Source organism: Podarcis gaigeae, assembly GCF_964106915.1.
Source record: "Podarcis gaigeae genome assembly, chromosome: 9".
Taxonomy (NCBI): domain Eukaryota; kingdom Metazoa; phylum Chordata; class Lepidosauria; order Squamata; family Lacertidae; genus Podarcis; species Podarcis gaigeae.
This window is the reverse complement of record NC_139685.1, coordinates 66247109-66269267: the sequence shown is the minus strand read 5'-3', so window position 1 is coordinate 66269267 and position 22159 is coordinate 66247109. Positions and strand designations below refer to the sequence as shown.

General features: G+C 41.7%; 1 protein-coding gene across 8 annotated transcripts in view; it reads right to left on the bottom strand.

The window, feature by feature from the left end:
- Positions 1-22159, bottom strand: part of WDFY3 (WD repeat and FYVE domain containing 3) — a 130127-nt gene that overhangs the window by 24082 nt on the left and 83886 nt on the right. For 7 of the 8 annotated variants that reach the window (XM_083756153.1, XM_083756155.1, XM_083756156.1 and 4 more), the window contains 12 exons: positions 21388-21621; positions 20158-20257; positions 18771-18931; positions 17868-18097; positions 16100-16209; positions 14544-14726; positions 13260-13417; positions 12796-12873; positions 11380-11607; positions 9958-10011; positions 5655-5823; positions 4456-4619 (listed from right to left, as the gene is read on the bottom strand). In XM_083756153.1, the coding sequence (XP_083612279.1) occupies positions 4456-4619; positions 5655-5823; positions 9958-10011; positions 11380-11607; positions 12796-12873; positions 13260-13417; positions 14544-14726; positions 16100-16209; positions 17868-18097; positions 18771-18931; positions 20158-20257; positions 21388-21621 (1869 nt within the window). The remainder of the gene's footprint in view (positions 1-4455; positions 4620-5654; positions 5824-9957; positions 10012-11379; positions 11608-12795; positions 12874-13259; positions 13418-14543; positions 14727-16099; positions 16210-17867; positions 18098-18770; positions 18932-20157; positions 20258-21387; positions 21622-22159) is intronic. The other variant, XM_083756152.1, reaches the window with a different exon arrangement.

Here is a 22159-nt window from a genome sequence, read left to right as displayed (position 1 = left end):
ATGCCAAAGGACAAGGAATGGTAAAAATATAAAGAGCAAACCATTGATTTAATTTTGAAATGCAAGCATCAGCATATAAATAACCTCTGCCCTATAATGTTCTTTTTGATTAAATTATAGGAGGAGAGGGTCCTGTTTATTGCCAAGACAGAATGAAAAAATGGAAGTGATTATTGCAGTACAAGCAACACTTCCCAGTTGTTATTTTCTTGCATCAGTGGTGCCTGGGGACCTGCCCTTCATGTCCTCATAAACTAGGAAGCCACAATGATGCTGAGTGAGGAGGAATGCAAAGACAACAAATCACCTCGAGAGGTCTATTTATTCCACGCATAATCTGACATTCGAGAGGAGGCAATGTGAAAACTTTCCCAGCCATTGTCATGTTGATTCTACATGTACGACGTATACTAAGTTTTCATCTGCCAGTCAAAGGCATTTGCAACTCATACAAACTATGTTCTGGCATCCAACATTGGATCCTCCCCTTTTGCATGCCAGAAGATAAGGATTTGAAATTGTACAAAGAACTTACATAATGCTTATTTATAATGCTTCAGAATAATAAAACTGCATACACATAGCATTAAGGAAATATTCTACTGCCTTCCATAGAGTGAGATTTATGCAGCTGGTTGTAACAGACAAGCGAGAGGCATCATGGCAGCTTTATCAAAAAGCATTTGAACAGGGTGCAGAGCAGGGTCTCAGAAGGGGTGAAGCCTGGAGAAAGTTCTGAGGGCCAGTTCAAGGGCCTGAGATTCCACACACCTGCGCTACAGTATTGCACACCTTGGAAAGATGGGCCAGTTCTCTCTATGTGGATGCATTTTTGTTCCAAGAAAACCAAAATAGGTTCCTACAATATTGTGATGGGATGATGAGCTGCTTGTGCGTTAAAGCTTAGTCCCTCAGAGCTTGAGCATGGTTCTCAAACTCTGCCTTAAGCGGAGCCCCCTTAAACATGACTCCCTCAATTGCTAGCAGAATCCGACAGTGGGCGTTTGCGGAATCTGCTCCAACATAAAAGTTCCTTAACGGAAACACGTCTTCGGGATTCTCGGCGAGACAGTTTCCGGCGAGGAGTGGGTGTACCTATGGGGGGTCCTGATACTTCTCCACTGTTTTCACTGGCAGTCTCTCGGAGCCCTCCCTCCGACTCACTTTCTCTCTGAGCTCTTTCCCTCCCCCTGCTGGTACCTTCCTCTGCTGCTGAGTCTCTCTTAGCGTCTGAGAGCCCTTCCACCGCCTGCCTTTCCGATGGCAGTTCCCTGACAAATATCAAAGCTGAATTTGTATATTTTTCTTAAGAGTATTGTTTCCAAACTATGCCAACAACAATATGACATTTGTTTTAAATGAGGACACTCATCACTGAAAGCAACAGACATTTTCCAAGGTAAGGCTATTTATTATGAGCATTCTCAACAGCACTTCAGAACCTATTATGTCAATGTTTCATAAAAACTGTTTCCCAACCACAATTAAACATGCTCCTGCAAACTTAAGGAACAAAGATGCTCTAGTAATTCACTGAATTTTATTTTATTTTTTTAATGAATATTTATTAGCATTTTCAATAACAAACATAACAAAAATAAAACAAAGAAAGTAACAAAAATACAAAAAAAGAAAAACTTAAAAAGAACAATTAAAAAAAACATACAGTGGTGCCTCGCAAGACGAAATTAATCCGTTCCGTGAGGCTCTTCGTATAGCGGTTTTTTCGTCTTGCGAAGCAAGCCCATTGTCAGCTTAGCGGATTAGCGCTATTAGCGGCTTTTAGCGATCAGCTGTTAAGCGGCTTAGCGGCTTAGGAAAAGGGGGGGAAAGGAAAAAAAACCCGCAGGAACTCGCAAGACATTTTCGTCTTGCGAAGCAACCCCATAGGGAAATTCGTTTTGCGAAGCGCCTCCAAAACGGAAAACCCTTTCGTCTAGTGGGTTTTCCGTCTTGCGAGACGTTCGTCTTGCGGGGCACCACTGTATGAGATTTCAAATGCTTATTTTCATATAACTTCTTTCTCAGACTTCCTCACACCTCCCCCTTTTGTATTCCAATTCCATTGTTATTCCAGCAAATTCTTATACTTATTTCTCAATTTTCAATTAATAAATTTTTACATATTATAATATTACCTTTCCTCTTTCTTCCATTTCCTTAAATTATTTTTGCAATTCTTATTTTCATTTTAATTTAACCATTCTAAAGACCAATTTTCATTTATCTAAACTTAAACATAAATACCTATACGTCATTTCTTATACTTAAGCATATTTCTTAAAGTCGGCCAATTTCCCATCCACGGCTTTCCCAACTTCTATTCAAATCATCAACACATTTCAACAAAGTAATTTATAATTATATACCCTTTGGATAACTAAAGTCCACCCTCCCTTTCCCGGTTTTGGTCCCCAATAGTTCATCATTTACTGTTTAGCCTGGAGATCTCACCTCCGAGGCTCTCAAATCACCCTCAGTTCCTCTTTGCCAACCTCTCTGACAGTCCTTGATGTTAAGCCCCAGGGCTCGGAGGGGCTCCAACCCCTCAGGGTCCATGTTTTTTCCAGCTAATCCTCCATATTTAAAGTTGACACTTGTGGGGTATTCCAAAGCTAATTTCATCTTCCTCTCAAGTCCAAAAGCTCCCCATGTTCCATCGTCCCCTTTGGTCAGATTTGTAATCCTTAGATCTTCATTTTCCATCTCAAGGCAGGTTTTCCATCTCAAATTTTTATTCTCCTTTGTTGTCTTCCTGTCTGGCCCCAAATTGTAGCTCTCCTTTGACATCTGCAAAGTTAGAACTCCTCCCTCCTTTTCTTCAATAACAGCATGTATCTCTTTCTCCATATTCTCATGGCTCTCCGCTTTCTCTGGTTGTTCAATTGTGTAAATTTCTTGCTTCCATTCCTTGTCAGTATCAACAATGTTATTTACTGCTAAGGCCAAAGTGTTCACGCTTGTAGTCAAAACATCAGTCTGGTTTTGTAATTTTCCCAGGAGAACAAGTATTCTATTGAGTTCAGTCTGATTTTCCTTTCCTTCAGCCATTCTTGTAACGTCCCTTACCCCCCACAAGGGGGATTTTAGTAGTTTAATGTCTTTCAGTTTAGACCCAGTAAACAAGTTAGTTTGTATCCACTCTCTCTTATTTTCAAAAAGTTGCAACAAATATAGCCAACAGAGGCGGCAAAACAAAGTTCCCTTTTTCCTTTCCTTTGACAGCTGGTTTGACAGCTGTCAAACTCTTCAGTACTTCATCAACCGGCTCTTTTCACGGGACGCCCCCGGGTTTGGGGGGGGGGTGAAACTTTAACTCCCAAAGTTACTTTTATCCTCCGGTAACACTCTTGTAGTGTTAAACCATGAAGGTTCAAAGCTTTTAAAGAAAAAAAAGAAGATTCTCTCGACCTTAGATAGCAAGCTCTTTGCTTTAAAATATCTACAAAGGGGGGGGGGACTTCCTTTTTAACCCCTCCCCGCTCGTTCCTAATTCATCAAAAAATTTCTTTAAATTCCAAATTCCGTATTTACTCACGGGTTCTTATTTTTAAGTCCAAATGTTCCAAGGAAAAAGTCAGCGCTTCTCCGACAATGGCACGCGGCTTCACTCCGCAGAAGTAGCACTCTGCTCACAGCACCACGCCGTCCCCCGTCCCCGTTCCGTAGCCTTTAAAAAGGCTCCTTCGCGGTTTGGGGGGGCGCAAATGGTGCCCGTCGAGTCACCACGTTCACAGGCATCTGCGCCTGTGATTTTTAAGGGTCCCCGCGTCGCCGCCGCGGACAAGACCCGATCCTGCGGAGCCGATTCCCTCCGGAGCTCGGAGGGAATCCGCCATTAGTCGATGGCGCTAACCCGGAAGCCAGTAATTCACTGAATTTTAAGGCTGAGTTCTAATTTAAAAGTGTTTGCCAGGTGAATAAAAGAATCATTCTTATATCAAAGGTATAAAAAGAAGAAGAGCTTAACTGAAGGTTAAATCTACAGAGGGGCTCTGTCACCATGTAATTAACAATTCTGCGTTTGAGTTAGGAAACTGCGGGTTTTATCCAACAGGTCAGCATGTTCATGCAAGGACTTCCACTTGCGTAATGGAACTTCCCCTCTCTCCGCCCCTTCCCCCCCCATCTGTTTTGAGGGTTCCCCTCTCCAGAACTGATTTTTGTTTGGGGGGAGGTTGGGGACATGGGGCAAGGATAGGAGACAAGAGGAGAGGGAATTCCACTGCATAAGTTGGAAGTCCTTGTGTGAACAAGACAACTTAGTTGGATACAATGCATGACATTTTTGTGAGATATCACACACGCGTACTCCACACCCCCTCTATGCCATGTTCATTTTGAATGATGGATGAACTGCTTCGGAGACTAGAGGCACTAGAGAAGCCTCCACACAACAGCTTGCTAGGTTCAGTAACTGAGAGACCAAAAAGAGCATTAAATGCTGGCTTATACCTTCTCCCCTTCTTCGAGCAGTCGAAGCAAAGTTGTGTTATCTGTTTTCTCCTCTTCGTCTATAGAGCTGCTCTCAGCTATTTGATCCTGCAGCTGCTCCTGACTCTCCTCATCACCACCATCAGGTGCGGAACGAGATCTCTTCAGGGGCGGTTTAACAAGGCCTGCATGAAGCAATCAAACCAGCAGCACATTTGTCTGTAAGTCACTGAACTTTGTGTGGTACATGAGCAGCGCTGCATACTCTACTTAAAGCCCACCCCAAATCCTACAGCTAAAAACTGGTAGAATTTCTGCACGACCAGCTGAGTCTGAGAACTTGCAGGCCAAGGGCAGTCAATGGATAACGGTCCTTGCTCAGGCATGAAGGTCAGTGGGTGATCTCATATAAGTCACACACTCTCACTGTTTCTTGTGGGGCTAAAACGGGATAACCCCCCAAGCTCCCAGAGGGGGGACTGAGAATCTGAATGCAAGTTTAGGTCATACAGGCTGTTCACATGCTATGTAGTCAAGGGGAATGGGAAATCAAAGGAGGCATGCCCACTTTTACAAACACACTGCGCTGATACATAGGGATAATTAGTGAATCTGATCTTTACAAATTCCAATGTGAAGTGACCTGGTCAATATGAAGTGACCTCTTCGACTAAATACACTAACAGAACTTAAGTGTCCTCAGGTTTTGCATTCCTCTGAACGCTGCAATACAATTCTCAGCACACTAAACTATCAAAATATGTTTTAAAATGCATGTTTTGCAGGAATGCATTAATATATATATATTTAATTTAAAACATTTAAATGCAATTTTATGCATCTTTTTTCCCACAACAACAAAAAATTCTAGATGCAAAAGTGACTGGAAGTTGACCAATTCCCTACTGATAGGGAAGGACTACTAGACAAGACAGATTCAAATCTTTCTTAAGCAACCGTTTTAGCATCTTTGGGGTGATTCACACATTTAGGGAGGCCACTAAAGTATTACAATGGTCACAATTCACGTATCAGCAGATGTCGGGTCTGCTGAAGACTTCTGCCTTGTCCTAAATAACCTATGAATGTAAAAATTGTGAATGTCTGCCATCACACTCAAGAACAGCTTGCTACTTGTGCATACTTCCCTATAGGGAAATACAGCATAAATAACATCAACCTATGCCTATGCATACAGAGGTATGTGCGAAAACACCCACCTTTAACTCTTGCAATAGTATCTTCCCCATGTTCTGGCTCCTGCTGAGCAGTTTCTCCTTCAGAGCTCTCTTCGACAGTGTCTTGGAAGACCGCAGGGTTTCCAGAAGCCAGGCGCATGTAGTATTCTTTGCTGTCATAGCTTATAGCTCTTCGGTAGCGCGCAGGTTTCTTTAAACAACAACAGAATAAAAACATTTGGCAAAACCAACTCAAACATACCCTAAATATAAATCTATGTTCAGAACCTGCTAAGTGTTGTAGCTGGAGGCAGCCAACTGTAAACTGATTACGTTTCCAATAGGCAAATCAGCTAGATTTGGAATGAACCTATTGTTGCTGGAAAGATGATCAAAAATTAAATGCTGCTCAATGAACGTAAAAGTTAGCAAAATGTGTTCGGTGCTTTGTGAATCATCACAAAAGAACTGGCATCTTATCATTTCCAATATTGCACCCAGCCAATTTAGGTATTTTCTTTTAAACACTGAAATGTTAACCAAAGTGCAAGGATGTAGAAAAACTGATGGGGATTAATTTAGACCTATTATTAACTCCCACACTACTACTTTAATTATGATATTACAATTCTATGATTTTATGATTATGCGCAGAGAATGGGGAGGCAGGAAAGCTATCATAATTTGTTCATATGAACAGCTCAAGAACCAAAGTGTTGTTTGGTGTTAGCTCACACAATATATATGTATGTTTCTTTTTCTATTTGTTGGGCTGCAATCAAACACAGCTGCATGCTCCCTAATGGCTAAGGTCTCATGACCAAAACTAAATGTTGAGTGCAATGGTAAAAGTGGATCTTTTTTGGGGGGGTGGGGAGAGGTGGGATTTTGCATTTTTGCCAAAGCTCCAATCATGTTTTACAGGAACTTCACAGTTCATCAAAGAAGAAGAAATGTTTTCTGGAATGCTATAATGTTTTACCAAATTTCTATTTTAGTCCACTTCTCTTCATTCTCATTACTGTGAAATACATCTGTGGAGTTTCTTTCTGCAGAGAACAGTGATGCGACTGCTTCTCCGTGGGCTCAGAGCACTTATCACCCCACAACTGTTGAGTAACCAGCGTTTATCATCTTTACGCTAGCGTGGTGAAGAACTGCAAGTGAGGCAGCATTCATAAAAATCACTTCACCCCCTGCCAAATTCTACAGAGATCCAAGCAACAAGTATTACTAACATGCCAACTGGGTCGAGAGAATCAACTCTAACCTCCATATATTTTAGTAGAAATAATGGGTAATACAGAGAAGTGGATCAGCAGAGGGCCGGGCTCACCCTCTGTGAGTCATTTTGATAAGCATTAGCCCCAGCATGTCAATTTTATGTTTTTCCTTTGCTGCGCTTGCTTTTAATTTGAGTTCCTTGGAGGTCAGGCAAATCCCTGTCAGCGCTTGGATATGGAGCCTGAAGATCCATTATTGGCTAAAACTTGTTTCCCCCCCTCTCGGCTTGGCTCTGGTAACCCTACTGGATTCCTATGAATCCAAATGGAAAGCTACACTGCACAAAAAGCTAAAAGGCTTGGGGTTACTCCACAAGCCTTGGTAGCTGTAGGTTATGAGAAAGCTAGAGCAATAATCCACCAATGAATTTGGGATGTGGAACTGCACTGTCACGTGAGTGAGATGAATAAACACGCAACAATAATAGATAATGGGAGAGGATTCATCTCAGCTAAATGTCTGTCAAAATTACAAATACCTAAATACAGACGGTCGTTTACCCTCGCTAGATTCAAAGGGCTGCCATCTGCCTTACTGCAGGGCAGATTTGAGGGTAAACCTTACGCAGAACAAGTCTGCCCCTGCGTCTTGATGGAGGTAGAAACTGTCTCTCATGCCTTGTTACGCTGTCGTTTCTACTGGGATATACGCTCAGCATTTATCATCCCGGCTATACATAAATCTCCAAATGGGTCCAAACTTCAACGTCTAAAATCCCTGGTAGAGGACAAGGATCCAGAGATCACGCTAAGGGTGGCCAAATTCTGTGCGACTACCACAAAACTTAGGGAACAAGCTGTGCTACCAAGGCCTTAAATGACAAAGGCCTTAAATGACAATTTTAGGTTGTATTTTAGTGATTAAGATATACCTTATATATTTTTAACTGCTGCTATATCTGTATTGCCCCTGTTATAAAGGTAAAGGTAAAGGTACCCCTGCCCGTACGGGCCAGTCTTGACAGACTCTGGGGTTGTGCGCCCATCTCACTTAAGAGGCCAGGGGCCAGCGCTGTCCGGAGACACTTCCGGGTCATGTGGCCAGCGTGACATCGCTGCTCTGGCGAGCCAGCACCAGTGCAGCACACGGAAACGCCGTTTACCTTCCCGCTGGTAAGCGGTCCCTATTTATCTACTTGCACCCGGGGGTGCTTTCGAACTGCTAGGTTGGCAGGCACTGGGACTGAACGACGGGAGCGCACCCCGCCACAGGGATTCGAACCGCCGACCTTTCGATCGGCAAGTCCTAGGCGCTGAGGCTTTAACCCACAGCGCCACCTGCGTCCCGCCCCTGTTATACCCAACTGCAAACTCAAATATATCCCTATCGTGTTTTATGACTTCCCTGATATAGTATGTAAGCTGGAACCAGTCTGTGACTGAAATTAATAAATTCTCATTCTCATTCCTTGAATTCAAATTGGGAATGCAAAGGTAGACTCTTTTGGGTGGGTGGAAATGCTGCCCTTTACTGTCAAAGAACAAGCCACATTTCTCTTATCTCCAATCTCAGAGTTTGGGAGCACAGCACTAAGACTGAAGGTAAGCCTCTGCCTGATGCCTTTTCCTGTCTAAGAGCAGGCAGAGGCACACAGCCAAAGCATGTGACAGCACTAAGATAAAAAATAAGCTCAGACTGGAGATAAGAGAGCTCCACACCTGAGGTCATGTGATGTCAAGTGACTGACAGGTGAGTGTGGTTTGTGCAAAAAGCCTCATGGGCCAAATTCAGAGGTCTGGTGGGCCAAATTAGGATCGTGGGATGGAGGCTCCCTCCCACAGGTGTATGATGTACACATTATTATACTAGGTCACATCCTATGAAGTTGTCTTATTTGTGCTTCTGCAATGGAAATTCTGCTCCCCTCGCATGACTCCCAAAGTTGTCCCCCGACTCTCTGAAGAAAATTCAGGGGACAAAGAGGAAACTATGTTAATAATATATACAGATGGTTATATCCAAGTCCAAATACTTATGCCTGGAATTAATTAGTTAATAATGCAATTAACATGTAGATCGCAGTCCCCCTGTATCTCTCAGAAATGAAGATTAGGCAATATAAGGTTAGGAAGGTAATAAGCACTACACTTCATCATGAAGCCTATTGGAAAAGAACAAGAATTCAGCCAAAGTTCTTCTCTAGATGCTCCCTAAAATCTCCAATTATGCTTGAGGTTTTTTAAAAGAACAGTTCATTTATATGATGATGATTTGTTAACCTAGTCCTATGGACATAAGAGATAAGCCACCTAGAGAACAGACACGTTTTTAGCAAGTCCACCAAGAGCCAAAAAATATATTAATGCATCACCTTCCAAAATGTTGGTTTGACAAGTAATTCAAAATGAGTGAAGGCATATTGTACTTAGTGATGAGCAAATTTTAAAAAATGTTTTGATCTCTATTTTTTTGTGACCTAGATAGGACTATTTGCAAAGGCAATATAATGTTGGAGCTTTCTTCGCAACGTATTTTGAGAATTAAATATCAGTGGAATGCAGTATAGTTATTCGTGAAAAGAAAGGCATGCATTCCAGGACGTATATCCCATGTTCCTCATTAGAAGCACATAGAAAATGTTTATGTTAACAAGGGGGCAGAAAGCAGCAATTAATGGTCCCAAATACACGTATGGGACAAGGTGAGTCAACTGCTTTGCCAGCACAGTGCCCTGAACAGGTGGGATGCAAAAACATTATGCCAGCCCTGAAATACTGATTAGGCTAAGTGCATGAATGTCCAAACTGCCCATCACTAAACACATCATAGTCCATTAGTTCTAATTTCGAGCTGGTACATGTTTATACAGTGAGAATAGTGACAGCACAGCCCATCACAGCTTGTTAGTGTGCAACACAGACAGAAAGAGCTACATAGACATTGTATTAGGTGAAGACTGAAGAGAACACAGCCACATCCTCTTAGTATATCATTAACCCTACGACAGAGATACTGAGGAAGCACGTTGAAAGCCAACCAGAGAAGCCTTGTTAAGGTTGCCTAACATGCACAGAGAAGTTTCTATCTGTTTTGCCACCCATGGAGAGTTTTCTCTCTTTACCTTTTGAGGAATGGTATCGTCAGATGTCTCAGGAGGCTTACTTGAGAAGTCAGACTGAAAATAGGGTATTAAGTATAGAAACATCAGGGGAAATATCATGTTGAGGAAGAATGCATGATGCGACTAAAACTGTCAGAGCATTAGTGGGCAAAAAGCCAATGACTGAACTTCTAATTTTCTCCACACTGGGAAATGCAAAGCAGGAAAAATAACAACATAGAAGCTCGAACCTTAAAATTTGCTAAAACTAGCACAAGGTAAAGCTCAATTTAATCACAAAGTTCTTGCACGGGAGGCATACGCAGTATTTTAGCAATTCAATTAAAATCTTGTTGATTATCAGTGGATCAAATTAACAGCTCACACTGCTGCTTTGATTCTGCACTTGCCTACAAACTCAATCTTCAAATATGATGGACTATGAAGAGACAGTGTGAGAAACTGAGATATGAAAGCTAGGAGCTAAATGGCACCCTAAACCTAGGTTATGGGCGCAACAATGGAATGTCTTGGCACGGTTTTTTTATAAGAAGAATACAAAGCTGAAAATGAACTGCAGCTAAAATATTATGTTCATTTTTCACATGGTCTAGTCCTTCCCCTGCCCACCCCCTAATATTCCTAAGAGGGTCTCTTCTCCAGTCTTCAGAGAGTAGCTGGAAGTTGGGAGGCTGAAAAAGGTCCTCTTTTCCTTCCACTTTGCAGTTTTAATCTGAAATCTTAGGCACAGTACTGCACCCAGAGCTCAGAAACTGTTTGCACTAATGAAATTCCCTGTCGCAAAATGCACCCAGAACAATGGGAGTTCCGAACGCTCTTAAGAGATGCACCTTTAACAGCAGCCTCACATTTGTACAAGTCACACCTACCTGACAATGCATTTACATTTTTCTAACTTCCCATGTATCTTTGATCAGACTAGCACAGGCCTGTATAATTCCCCCCCCCCCCCAAAGCTCAATGCAGTCCATCATCCATGTAGGACAGCCCACCAGGGACTCAATTAATCTCATGTTTTTGCTACCTGCCTAGGACTGCAAATACAAGGGGGCTATGAAGAACCATGGTAGGTGGGCTGTACCTGGCTTGGTACATTGTAGGTGGTATAGTCTGGCCTTCCTGTTAGAGCAGAGCGAAGCCACAGCCCACTTTACTTCTGCTATCCTCCAACTGGAAAATTAATCAACAGGAATCCAGAGGCTGCAAAAAGACAACGGCCATGGCTGCATGGTTCAGGGAGCTAGTGCAAATATTTGCTGATATGCACTTGAAGGGGAATCAACGTCCGTCCATAAACCCATAGCTGAGCACCACCAGAAACACATTATCCAATCGGCGATGGACCTTCTTGGCAATGTTGCAAGAAATAAGCCAATGCACTGCTACAGCTAAAAGCTACTGCCCTCCTGTAACTGCACTTACCAGCATATTTGTCTCATGTTCAGTATCCGGCATGTAAGGATACTGAATATAAAACATGTCATTTCGCACCATCTTCTTCCTCATTCGACAGGGACCTTCTGTCATCTCCAGCATCCACTTGTCCAGGTGAGAGCCAATAGGAGGGCCCCACAGTCCTCTCTCCCGTAACAACTCGTATTCAATCTGAGACCACTCTTCTGTCACATACTTCAACGCATTCTGCTGACGCTGAAAAGGACACTACAGGTTAACTGCCATGGTGTGCAAAATCACGTGTCATAAATGACATGCAGTATCAAGTAAGCTCCCTTGTACCGTGATTCTAACTGACATAGATTCTCATGAGGCACGGCAGCAAAGAAGCCCAAGGCATTTAAACTGCCCTGTGATCCTCGGAAGGACGGTATATAAATTTAATAAATGAAAATAAAACAAAGTCTTTTAAAAGGTGCAAAGTTGGATATTCATGCTGTGTTCCTCAATCTCGGAGCTTAAAAGCTCAAGTTGTGAACTGTCCTTGCACGGGAATTGTTATTTACATAGTTCATAATTACATATTTATAAAGTGTGTTGTCTATAAAAAGGGTGTACTTGTGCTAGCCTGCTTAAATCTATACCTGTTCCTTAAGCAGCTCTAGCACTGCTCCTAAGCTGCCAGCACCACAAATCTTTCTATAAACATATGAAACTGCTTTATCCCAGTACAGTCCACTCTTAAGAAGAGTGTCTGAAAGAATTCTCTCCTATCACTTGCTACCTAACTGGATATGCGAGGGATTTTATCTGAGACATCTTCATGCAAAGCATATATACCACTGAGTTATGGATGCTCCCCTCTTAACTGCTGACAGGGCTTTCTCTCTAGTTGAAGGGCAGCAACATAAAGAACTCTCTTTAATTTAGGAGATGGCTGGTTGAGAAGGACTAGCCTATCCAAAGGATATGATCATTATCTTCTCTCTGCAGGGTGTATGTTTCTTAGTGAGAACTATCTATGGGTGGGGATCTTCTGATTGTACTGAAAAGTTTGAATAAGGACTTTTTCATTGTGATGCCCCATTTGTGGAATGAGCTCCCCAGGGAGACCTGGAGAAAATAGACAATGTGGCATTTTTGCAGACAGGAATAGATCTTTCTATTCTGGCTTTTCCTGACTACTGATACCGAGTTCTTCTTTGGTTCTGTATGGTATAGTTCAAACTGCATGACTCTGTAAAAATGTTTCAGTTGTTAGTTTTTACTTTGGCTGCTTTACGTATATCACAAACCACTTTGGGACTTACAAATTTAAAACAGAAAAGCAAAATGAAAGATTTTTTTATAAATAAAATGAAACAAAATAAAGAAACCACTTTTAAATACAATGCTCATGCAAATTTGATAAAAGCATTTGGTTTGATTACTGCTCTCATTTACCTCTTGGTATTCTTTATACTGCATATCTACCAAGTCTCGAACCACTGCTATGTGAGTAAACATCCATTGAGAGATCTCCTAACAGAAAAATAATGAATATATTAATGTGTGCAGAAAAGAGCTTGTCCTTAAAACAACTTACATATAAAATAACCCTGAAAACTTCAAGTAGTGTGGATTACGTATGGAATTATGGTAGATAGTAGTTACGCTGCAATTTTTACAATAAAACAATACCTCTAATCTAGCAAAGTATTTCAACGGTCTCATCTACTTGAAACTGCTATGGTGGATTAAGGCTACAGTACTTAACATTCAGGCAGTTTAAAATCTAAATAACAGAATATAGTGAAGGGGGGATTTATTAAGACAGGCTAAATCATTGATCAATTTGTTATACATATAGGGGATGACCATTGTTTTTCCTTTGTATTATCTGTTTGTCTTTAAATGCTATGCAATACCTGTGTGGATAAATTATGTTTGTTAAGACCGCTTTCTTTTCGGTTTCTTCTCGATCCTGTTAGCTTGGAGAGACCGAATCCACTGCTGACCCGGGAGAGCTTGGACTGTGTAGTCGGAGCCAAGGCTTCTCCTCTACTGATGCTTTTCTTTTCATGAGCTAGAATGCCAAGAAGAGTTGGGGGGTTTTCAAAGCGTATTTACTGGACCCTACTAGCACACCTACAAACCAGGGTGGATAAAAATCAATGATTTTTAAAAAATAAATTTTAAAAAATCAGATTTCAGAAATTTGATTCGGATTTTTTTTTAAATTTAAATTGGATTTTTAAAATAAAATGCTTTTGGAGGAAAAATCTTTTTAAATATAGTCTTCTATTTAAGCTACATTATAGTCCAAAGGCTATTCATCAGGAAATAAGGATTTGTTTTAAGTTTTTCATGTGTGCTAAAACTCAGTCTCATTTAAAAAAATTAATAAATAAAATTAACCACATCAGTTAACAAACATGGCTACATATGCTATAATGTTATTTTTTTAGTTAAATGTTTAAATGGTTATTAAGGAAATTATTATTTTTCTCCTTCCAATAAAGTACAGCAGAAAAGTCCACATATGAACAGTTAACTTCTTAAACCTCACCATAATTTCATAATTGTCTATGTATTTCTAATAGTATAACCTAATCAGTAATTTGTGATATAACTAAAAACTACTCTGAAAATTTATTATTCCAAAAATGAAACCTTCATATGGTTGTAAATATTAAGATTATACCAGCAAGATTGAGTCTTTCTGTGAAAAAAAATTGATTTAAATAGTCTTAGTGACTGGTGATTTAAATCAAGCCTTACTGATTAGTGATTTAAATCAATTTAATTTAAATCAAATCCACCCTGCTACAAACCAAAAACGATACCCAGAAAAGCTGCAGGCTAATCTAGATGGTAGCATTCTCCCACAAACAAACTCCCATCCTACATACTTTTAAACAGGTTGATATTACACCTTTATATTACAAAGCCCTCAAAGAGCACATTCCACATTTGTAACACTGTCTGTGGGTGATGAACAGGAAACCTTGTTCCCTAGGATGAAAAGCAGGGGATGAAATGGTGCCCTGTGGGATGGGTAGAACGGAAGGCGAATTATCCAACATCAGATGGAATCAAGGACAATGTCATTTTGCTCCCATCTTCCTCCCTACACTTAAGGGATTTTAAATATGCCTAAGCCGCCAAAGAATTATATACCACACAATAATAATCTGCACAGCTGCTCTTACCCAAGTGATTTTGCCAACATTTTAAACTGGCTTCTTCCACAAGGGGCTTTACAAGGGCAATATCCACATGGCCCCTGTCATTGACGGGGAGAGATACTTTGAATACCTCCTCCAAAGCCTGTTTCTTGCTGTAGAACAGTTCTGTCCACACACGATTTACAGCTTTTAAAAGAAGCTGGCGACCTAAATACACGAAGAGGACACAAAAGTGAACAAATGCACATTTATTTTGATAATTAATCTCCTGTAACTTCAGCATAGATTTATCGCTCTAGAGTGGCTAACAGAGTAGCATGAAACAAAGAGTACAATTTAAGAAATAGTAAAACAACAACAACAACATGCAAGCTAGTGTAGCAAATTAAAAACAAGTGAAAACAGCGTCAGTTTAAACAGATGGTAAAATCAAATTGCTCTGAGATAAAGCTAGGCACCTGTCAGCTGCAGAATGGATGAGAGACAAGAATGAGGGAGTGAGGGAGAGAGAGAGATAGAGCTCAAAAAATAAATAAATGTGTGACTAAAATTAAGTTTGGGGCAAACCACCTGTGTTTGCCTCGGAAAAGCACCTGGGGTTTGTGAATATTCTTGAATCACAAAACTACCTTGTTCAGAATCATAGAATTGTAGAGGGGAAAAAACCTTTTAGAATTGGCAGGGGACAGGAGGACAGCAAGTTTATTTTGAGCCTGGTCCAGACAACAATGCAGAGTCACTTTTGGACTCTCTCTTTTAAATATTCACCCCACTCCTAACACGATTAGGACACTAGTGTTAGCTTTTCCTATGATTTATATTAACCTGAGTCTATTCATTTGGATTTATAAGCAGTGCTTTTTTTCTTCTAGTACCTCAAGAAAAAAGCACTGTTTATAGGTCGCACAATACCTTGTGCCGACTGGGATTCATAGTATCAAATACTAGATTTCCTCCATTTTGAGCCAATATGCAATGGCGTTCCCAAGTTCTTCAGTGTCAAGGATGAAACAGCAATGATGCTGGTGAAATTTTTAACGGAAGGGTTTCCAGTGAAGCAGAAAGTCTGTGCTGTGACAATGCTGGAACTGCTGCCAGTCATTTGGAGGCTTCCTTATTTTTCTCTTTCATTATCCTAACTCCATTTTAGCTACCTACTTCAATGATTTGCAAAACAGATCTGTAATAAATCTTGCTTTCTCCCGAGTTCTGAATTGTTAGCCATTTTCCATGAGAGGCAGGTCCTGCTGAGTGAGAGGGATTAAACCTAATCCTAATTATTCCTAACTGCTGTTTGGGCAGGATCTGTTTAAGGTAGATATGCAGCCTGTAATCTGTATTACTGGTCCTCTGTTCAAAATTAACCTCTGATTAGTCCTGGCTTGGCCTCTACTTCGAAATGGCTTCTTTTATATTCTAGTGTTTATCATCTGCAATCTTTTCTTCATAGCTCCTTGGGAAATGACTCATACCCCCACTCTCCAATGAAACAGCCGAATTATAAAGGGAAGACATGAGGAATACATTAGCTAACGTACTAACTGACATTTAAGACGGATGGACTCCAGCTGCATAATTACCTTCACTAACATCTTGATTGTAGACTCCATCTGGCTCGACATCAGAAGGGATCATAACATGCCAAGTAGTCATCCTGGCTTCTGCTTCCAGGCCAAACCCATCTACGCTGCTGCAAATATTATCCAACAATGTTAGATGGAAGTGAAGGAGTTACACTGTATGCAGGACAAAAAGTATACATAAGATCTGCACGAGGTCTCCATTTCTCAATAGTACCTGGATGAAGCCTGACCTAAACAAACAGGCTCCATCACATCAAATACTGTCTTTAAAAAGTTGTTATAACCCATCCTTGACTTCACAGTGAAGAGCGGGTAAGAAATCAAATAAATGAATGAATGAAGTTTCCTAATTATACCACTTTCTAAAGGAGGTGGGGGGCTGCATATTTGAATGCTTCCCCCTCTCTCTCACCCTCCAAAACACATACAAAAACAGCTAATGCCTCAGGGAGTAAGCTAGATCAGTATCTGTCTCCATTACATTAGCTAAGAGTGCAGAGGTGTGTGTGTGTGTGTCTGTGTGTTTATCTAGACTGGCCTTCCCAGTGCTTTTTTTCTGGGGGTACGCATACCCCTAAACATTTCGTGAATCTAAGTTTGGCCTCATTGAGGGGCAGTATTTCAATATGAGTAGGAAAATGATAGTACCTCTTGTGACATTAACATATGAGAGTGCTGGAGGTGAATTAGTTAAACAAGTTACCCAATCAGAACCCAGGGGGGTGGAGTCAGAGGGACTATAAAACCAGCTCTGGGAGGGGCAAAAGGAGAGTTCATTGGGAGTTGGGTGGTTGGTTGGAGTGGGAGTGAATTGGGATAGAGTCTGTGGGTAGGTTGAGTTAGTGCGGAGAAATAAGCTGAGTCAGGAACAGTTAGGAGCTAGGAAGACAAGTAAATATCTGAGAGGTGGTTTAGTGAGTGAGAGCAGGTAGCAGAAGTTATAGGTCTGGATAGGAAACCCATGAATGTAATTGACCGATACCATTTATGAAACCACACGCTTGTTAAACTGCAATAAATAAACAGAAGTTTATGTTCCAATTTAAACCTGAATGGACTCAGTATTGTACCAGGTAGGGCCTGGGTGGGGGCAGCGAGAAATCAAGTGGTGGCACAGGGATCAAGAGACAGTGAAATGTCTGGGGAATCCTGTGTGATTGCCACACCTCTAAATATTTTATAAGAAAAAAAGCACTGGGCCTTCCTAAAAGGCGAAGAGTAAAAAAATGTGTATCTATCTCTATGGGCTCAGTACATGACATTCCCACCACCCCTTGAGGTTAACCTAGTTTACACATGACAAGGAAGGAAGATGAGGAAAATTATGACCGTGGCTGCTTCATGTATTTCTGTTCAGGAGTTTCAACATTTGGACAAAATTAATACATAAGCACCATAACATAAAGACTCCCTCACCTGAAGCGTGTGTGAGAGAGAGGGCAAGATTGATGGCTCACGTGGTCATGTAAGACCTAAAGCTGCGTCAAGAACCTACTGTGACCTGTCTTGAAATTTTACATCTGTCTTTACCTAAATTGTGTGTCCTTGCATGACTGGAATTTTATTTCTACATTTCCTGTACGTTGCCCCTTCACTGGCAAGCAAGATAAATGGAAATATGTGTGACTGTTTCTAGCTTATAAGCTGCAGCTGCAGAAATATGTCCACTAGAAAAGGGAGGGGGGAAATTATAATGCACCTGATGATTTTAGAGTAAACAGTTTTCTAAACAAACTGGTGTGTGTGCACTTGGTGAGTAGCTCACCTCCCAGCATGCAGATTCATCAAGCAATGAGCCAGGCAGCTGAAGAACTCTTGGTCGTGATTCCCAGGACCCAAGATCAGAGTTCGATTGACAGTAAGCGTCCTTAGAGAATCAAGGAGAGCAACTTGCTGAGGAACTGTTTTGTGTGGTCTCGAGAATTGGTATAAGATGGTCCTGTTCAGGCAGTGATAAACGGCATCCAGTGATAATCCCTGAGATCTTCTTTTTGACTGAAGCAGCAAAAAAATGCAAATGAACATGTTTAAACGTGGAATCTCTGTATTACCCCAAGTTTATTAGCATGTTTTAAAAGATACTTCTTCCACTCAAATCAGAGTAAACCATACTGCGGTACTGAGGTGTAAGGAAATAGCCAAGTATTAATTTGTAAAAATAGCTTACAATTTTGTTTCTGTAGGAATTGGCCTCAATTGCAGGAAAGGACCATGATACACTTGCAACTTATCATAATGAAGTAGGAGGTAGATATCTAGAGAGTTCATTAAAAGACAGAGCCATCTGATGATCTGTACATTCATACAGCCAGGGGAAATTATTGCTTTCTGGGTAGTTTTTCCAAGAGTCACATGCCTGTGGTGGGCGGAGCCAGAGGCAAAAGGAGGCAAGACAACACAGGGAAATTTTACCTTTGTACAGTAGACTAGTTGCTACACACACACACACACACACACACACACACACACACACACACACAGTTCTCCTCCATCCAGGGAAGAAGGAGGCATCATCATAGTACAAGGACAGATTCCAATCAGGCAAAAACACGCAAGGAAAGTCCCTCTGGCTCCGAGGTTCCCTATCTTTGTATATACTGCAATGTATAAAGTTAAGCAGGCCAAAATTATAATAGGAGGATGAGGAAGAAGAAGAAGAGAAGCATACCTGTGCAATTAACTGGATTATGAACTCTATAAGCAGCTTGGATTCCTTGTTGAACATGCCTTGCCAAAGTTTATCCACCACACGCTGGGTGAAATAGAACACATTGTTTACAAGCACCTGATAGCTTCCTCCACTTGTAATAGGCAGAGATGCGTCCTCCCCTAAACGACAATGACAGCGTTAAAAAGCGTTTTACCCAAATAATTCCATCCCATCCTTCAGTCAAACAGACACAGCATTAAGAATGAAACCAAGCTAAATTATGAACCGGAAGACAGATTAACATGCAAACGTTACCAGTTGCTGAGGAATCGATCACTCCCAACACTACCACACCAGCCAGCAGGACTGGTGACAAGGCCATGTCTTTGCCACCTGCTAAAAGGTTTAGTGCAGATGGAGGGCATTTTCTGTGCCTAGGCCATGAAGGCCCTGCCTCGTATGCCCATCCTTCAGACCTCTGACAGTGGAGGACCACAGCAGAACTTCAGAGGAAGGAACAGGTGGCAAGATACCCTGGTCTCACAACATCAGATGGGTTAAAAGCCCATCTTGGCTGCGAGCCCTGGAAGACTTGCTCCCTGCCTTTTTCCACCTCGCCTGGAACAGTGGAGCTCTGATTGACACCAGCTACAGAAGCTGATGCGGGTGGAGCTCTGGGTTAAACCAGAGAGCCTAGGACTTGCCGATCAGAAGGTCGGTTGTTTGAATCCCCGTGATGGGGTGAGCTCCCGTTGCTCGGTCCCTGCTCCTGCCAACCTAGCAGTTCGAAAGCACGTCAAAGTGCAAGTAGATAAATAGGTGGGAAGGTAAATGGTGTTTCCATGCTCTGGTTCGCCAGAAGCGGCTTAGTCATGCTGGCCACATGAGCTATACGCCGGCTCCCTCGGCCAATAAAGTGAGATGAGTGCCGCAACCCCAGAGTTGGTCACAACTGCACCTAATGGTCAGGGGTCCCTTTACCTTTACCTTACAAAAGCTGAAATTGCTGAAAGAGACCAGAGATTTATCTCGGCTGTCTCTAGTATAGACACATAGAGCCTGAGATTCCACACATTAAGCCTGAGCTTCTAAGAATGTAAGAGCTGGATCAGACAACAGTCCTATCTAGTCCCGCATTCTACTTCCTACAGTGGTCAACCAGATGCTTATTAGAAGCTCACAAGCGGGACTTGTACACAGAACTGTACGCAGAATTCCAAGTGCAACCAAACCAAAGGACTTGCATAAAGGCTCTTAAGATACTTTCAGGGTTTTCACCCAATTCTTTTCAAAACGTTCCCAGATATTGAACTTTTTCCTTTCGAACGGAGCTTGCCATCGCAAAGCTATTTTAGTGTGTTATTATGTGATACTGAAAAAGAGTCAAGCAAAATAAGTTAATTACCCAATAAAACATCAGCGGCAAGCAAATGGTCCATCACACTGTCCAAAATATAGGTCTGAAATTCTTTTTGCTGTGCTCTCGTCGATCTCTCGGGAGAGGCCTGGAAAATAAAACAAAAGCATAGAAATATTTACCGTAAGGGCTTACTTTAAAAGGGCTTCCTTTAAGCGGGCAAATTTAGGACCACCCCAGGCTTTGTATTGTCTGGGACTCAACACAAATTGAATGTGCTCCGTGTACAACAACTGTGGTCAATACGGTCAACTAAAATATACTTTCCTTCTTAAATGAGAAAAAAAATGTCCTGAATACAAGCTACCTGCTAAATTGATAGAACATACCCCCACTCCCATACTTTTTTTTTGTTTAATGGTGGCAACAGATGCCTTTTTAGTTTTACTGGTACTCTTCATTGGGGTGGTGTGAGACCACTTTGTGAGAAGAGGATGAGAGTGACATGGATCACAAGAGTATGGTGCAGCCTCCGTTTGTTGCTCACATGCTACTTTACTTCATTTCCCAAGCTGCTCCCTAGCTCTGGACAAGACAGAAGCAAATGTGAGCACTGGGGGGTGGGAATCTCCCTACCTCCGCTCTCTCGCATTTTTCTGAGCTGTTTTCTGGTTCAAAAAGCTAAGGAGGGAGGCTTACAGAGTGATGCACATTGAAGTGAATGCCTTATCACCTTCCTTTCTTTCTGAGCTAGAGGCTGACCAGAAAATACACAAGGCAAGACAATCAGAGGAGACTCAGCTACATTAGTAAAGAAACGACGATTTTAATGTGCTATAAACAAGCAACACCAGATGGCGGCAGAGAGCAGGAAATTTTAAAACACAGTTTTCCATAGGGATTTATTTCTTTTGTTATAACGATATAATTTCTGACTTATTTATAGTGGCAGCGCCCCCTCCCGTGTCTAGATCCACCCAGGGTCATACAAGAAGCGTTCCTTCTTTGGCCCACCCATATGTTTGGCTCTCCTTTCATCCCTTTCCTCCAGAACAGTTTCAGGGATCTTTCAGAGGAAAGGGAGTGAAAAAGAGAAAGCGGTGGTAACTCACAGGCCAGCTAGCCCTTCCACAGGGTTGGATACAATCCAAGGGCTGCAACTTACCATCGCTCACAATTTGGTATAAACGGTACTCTTAACAAACAACAGATCATGAAAACTACTCGCTACAACCTCTGGTCCTGCTTAAAGGAACAACGGCAGAAGGCCAACTCTACCTCCAAGAGAAGGTCTATTAAAGGAGTTTGCTTGCTAGCAGGTGTAAGGCAGAGGTTATCAATTATCAGCACACGCATGAAGTCAAACACAAACTTCTTAGCAGGGTGGTTGGTCAAATAGGTCTTGGATCCAACATTGCAGTATTCTGACTGGCTTCGGTTCATTCCTGTGTCAGAGGCAAATGCTTTGAACTCCTCTGCTGGAGATCCAACTTCATCATCCAAATCAGTAACCTTTAAAAAAGAACAACCAATAATGCAAGTCAAGTGATTTACTAGAACCAAAACTATCTTCGCCAAGGCAAGGAAGGGAGCAGTTTGCAGTTATTCACTTATTTTAGTGTTGCTTTTCTACAAATATAAACTTTAGGGATTGTTGCTTTCTGGACTGTTTCCTGGACTGTTCAGGAAACAACTGAACACAATTTTCTTCCGAAAGGTTTTCCCCATCTGGATAATAAGTATTTCCAGGGGTCAGCAAACTTTTTCAGCTGTGAGCCAGTCCACCGTCCCTCAGACCATGTGGTGGGCCAGACTATATTTTGGAAAGAAAAAATATGAACGAATTCCTATGCCCCACAAATAACCCAGAGATGAATTTTAAATAAAAGCACACATTCTACTCATATAAAAACATGCTGATTCCCGGACCATCCATGGGCCGGACTGAGAATGTGATTGGGCCACATCCAGCTCCTGGGCCTTAGGTTGCCTACCCCTGGTCTAGATCATCCCATTCCCATTGCCTTCTGTCGTACTCTAACCACAACTG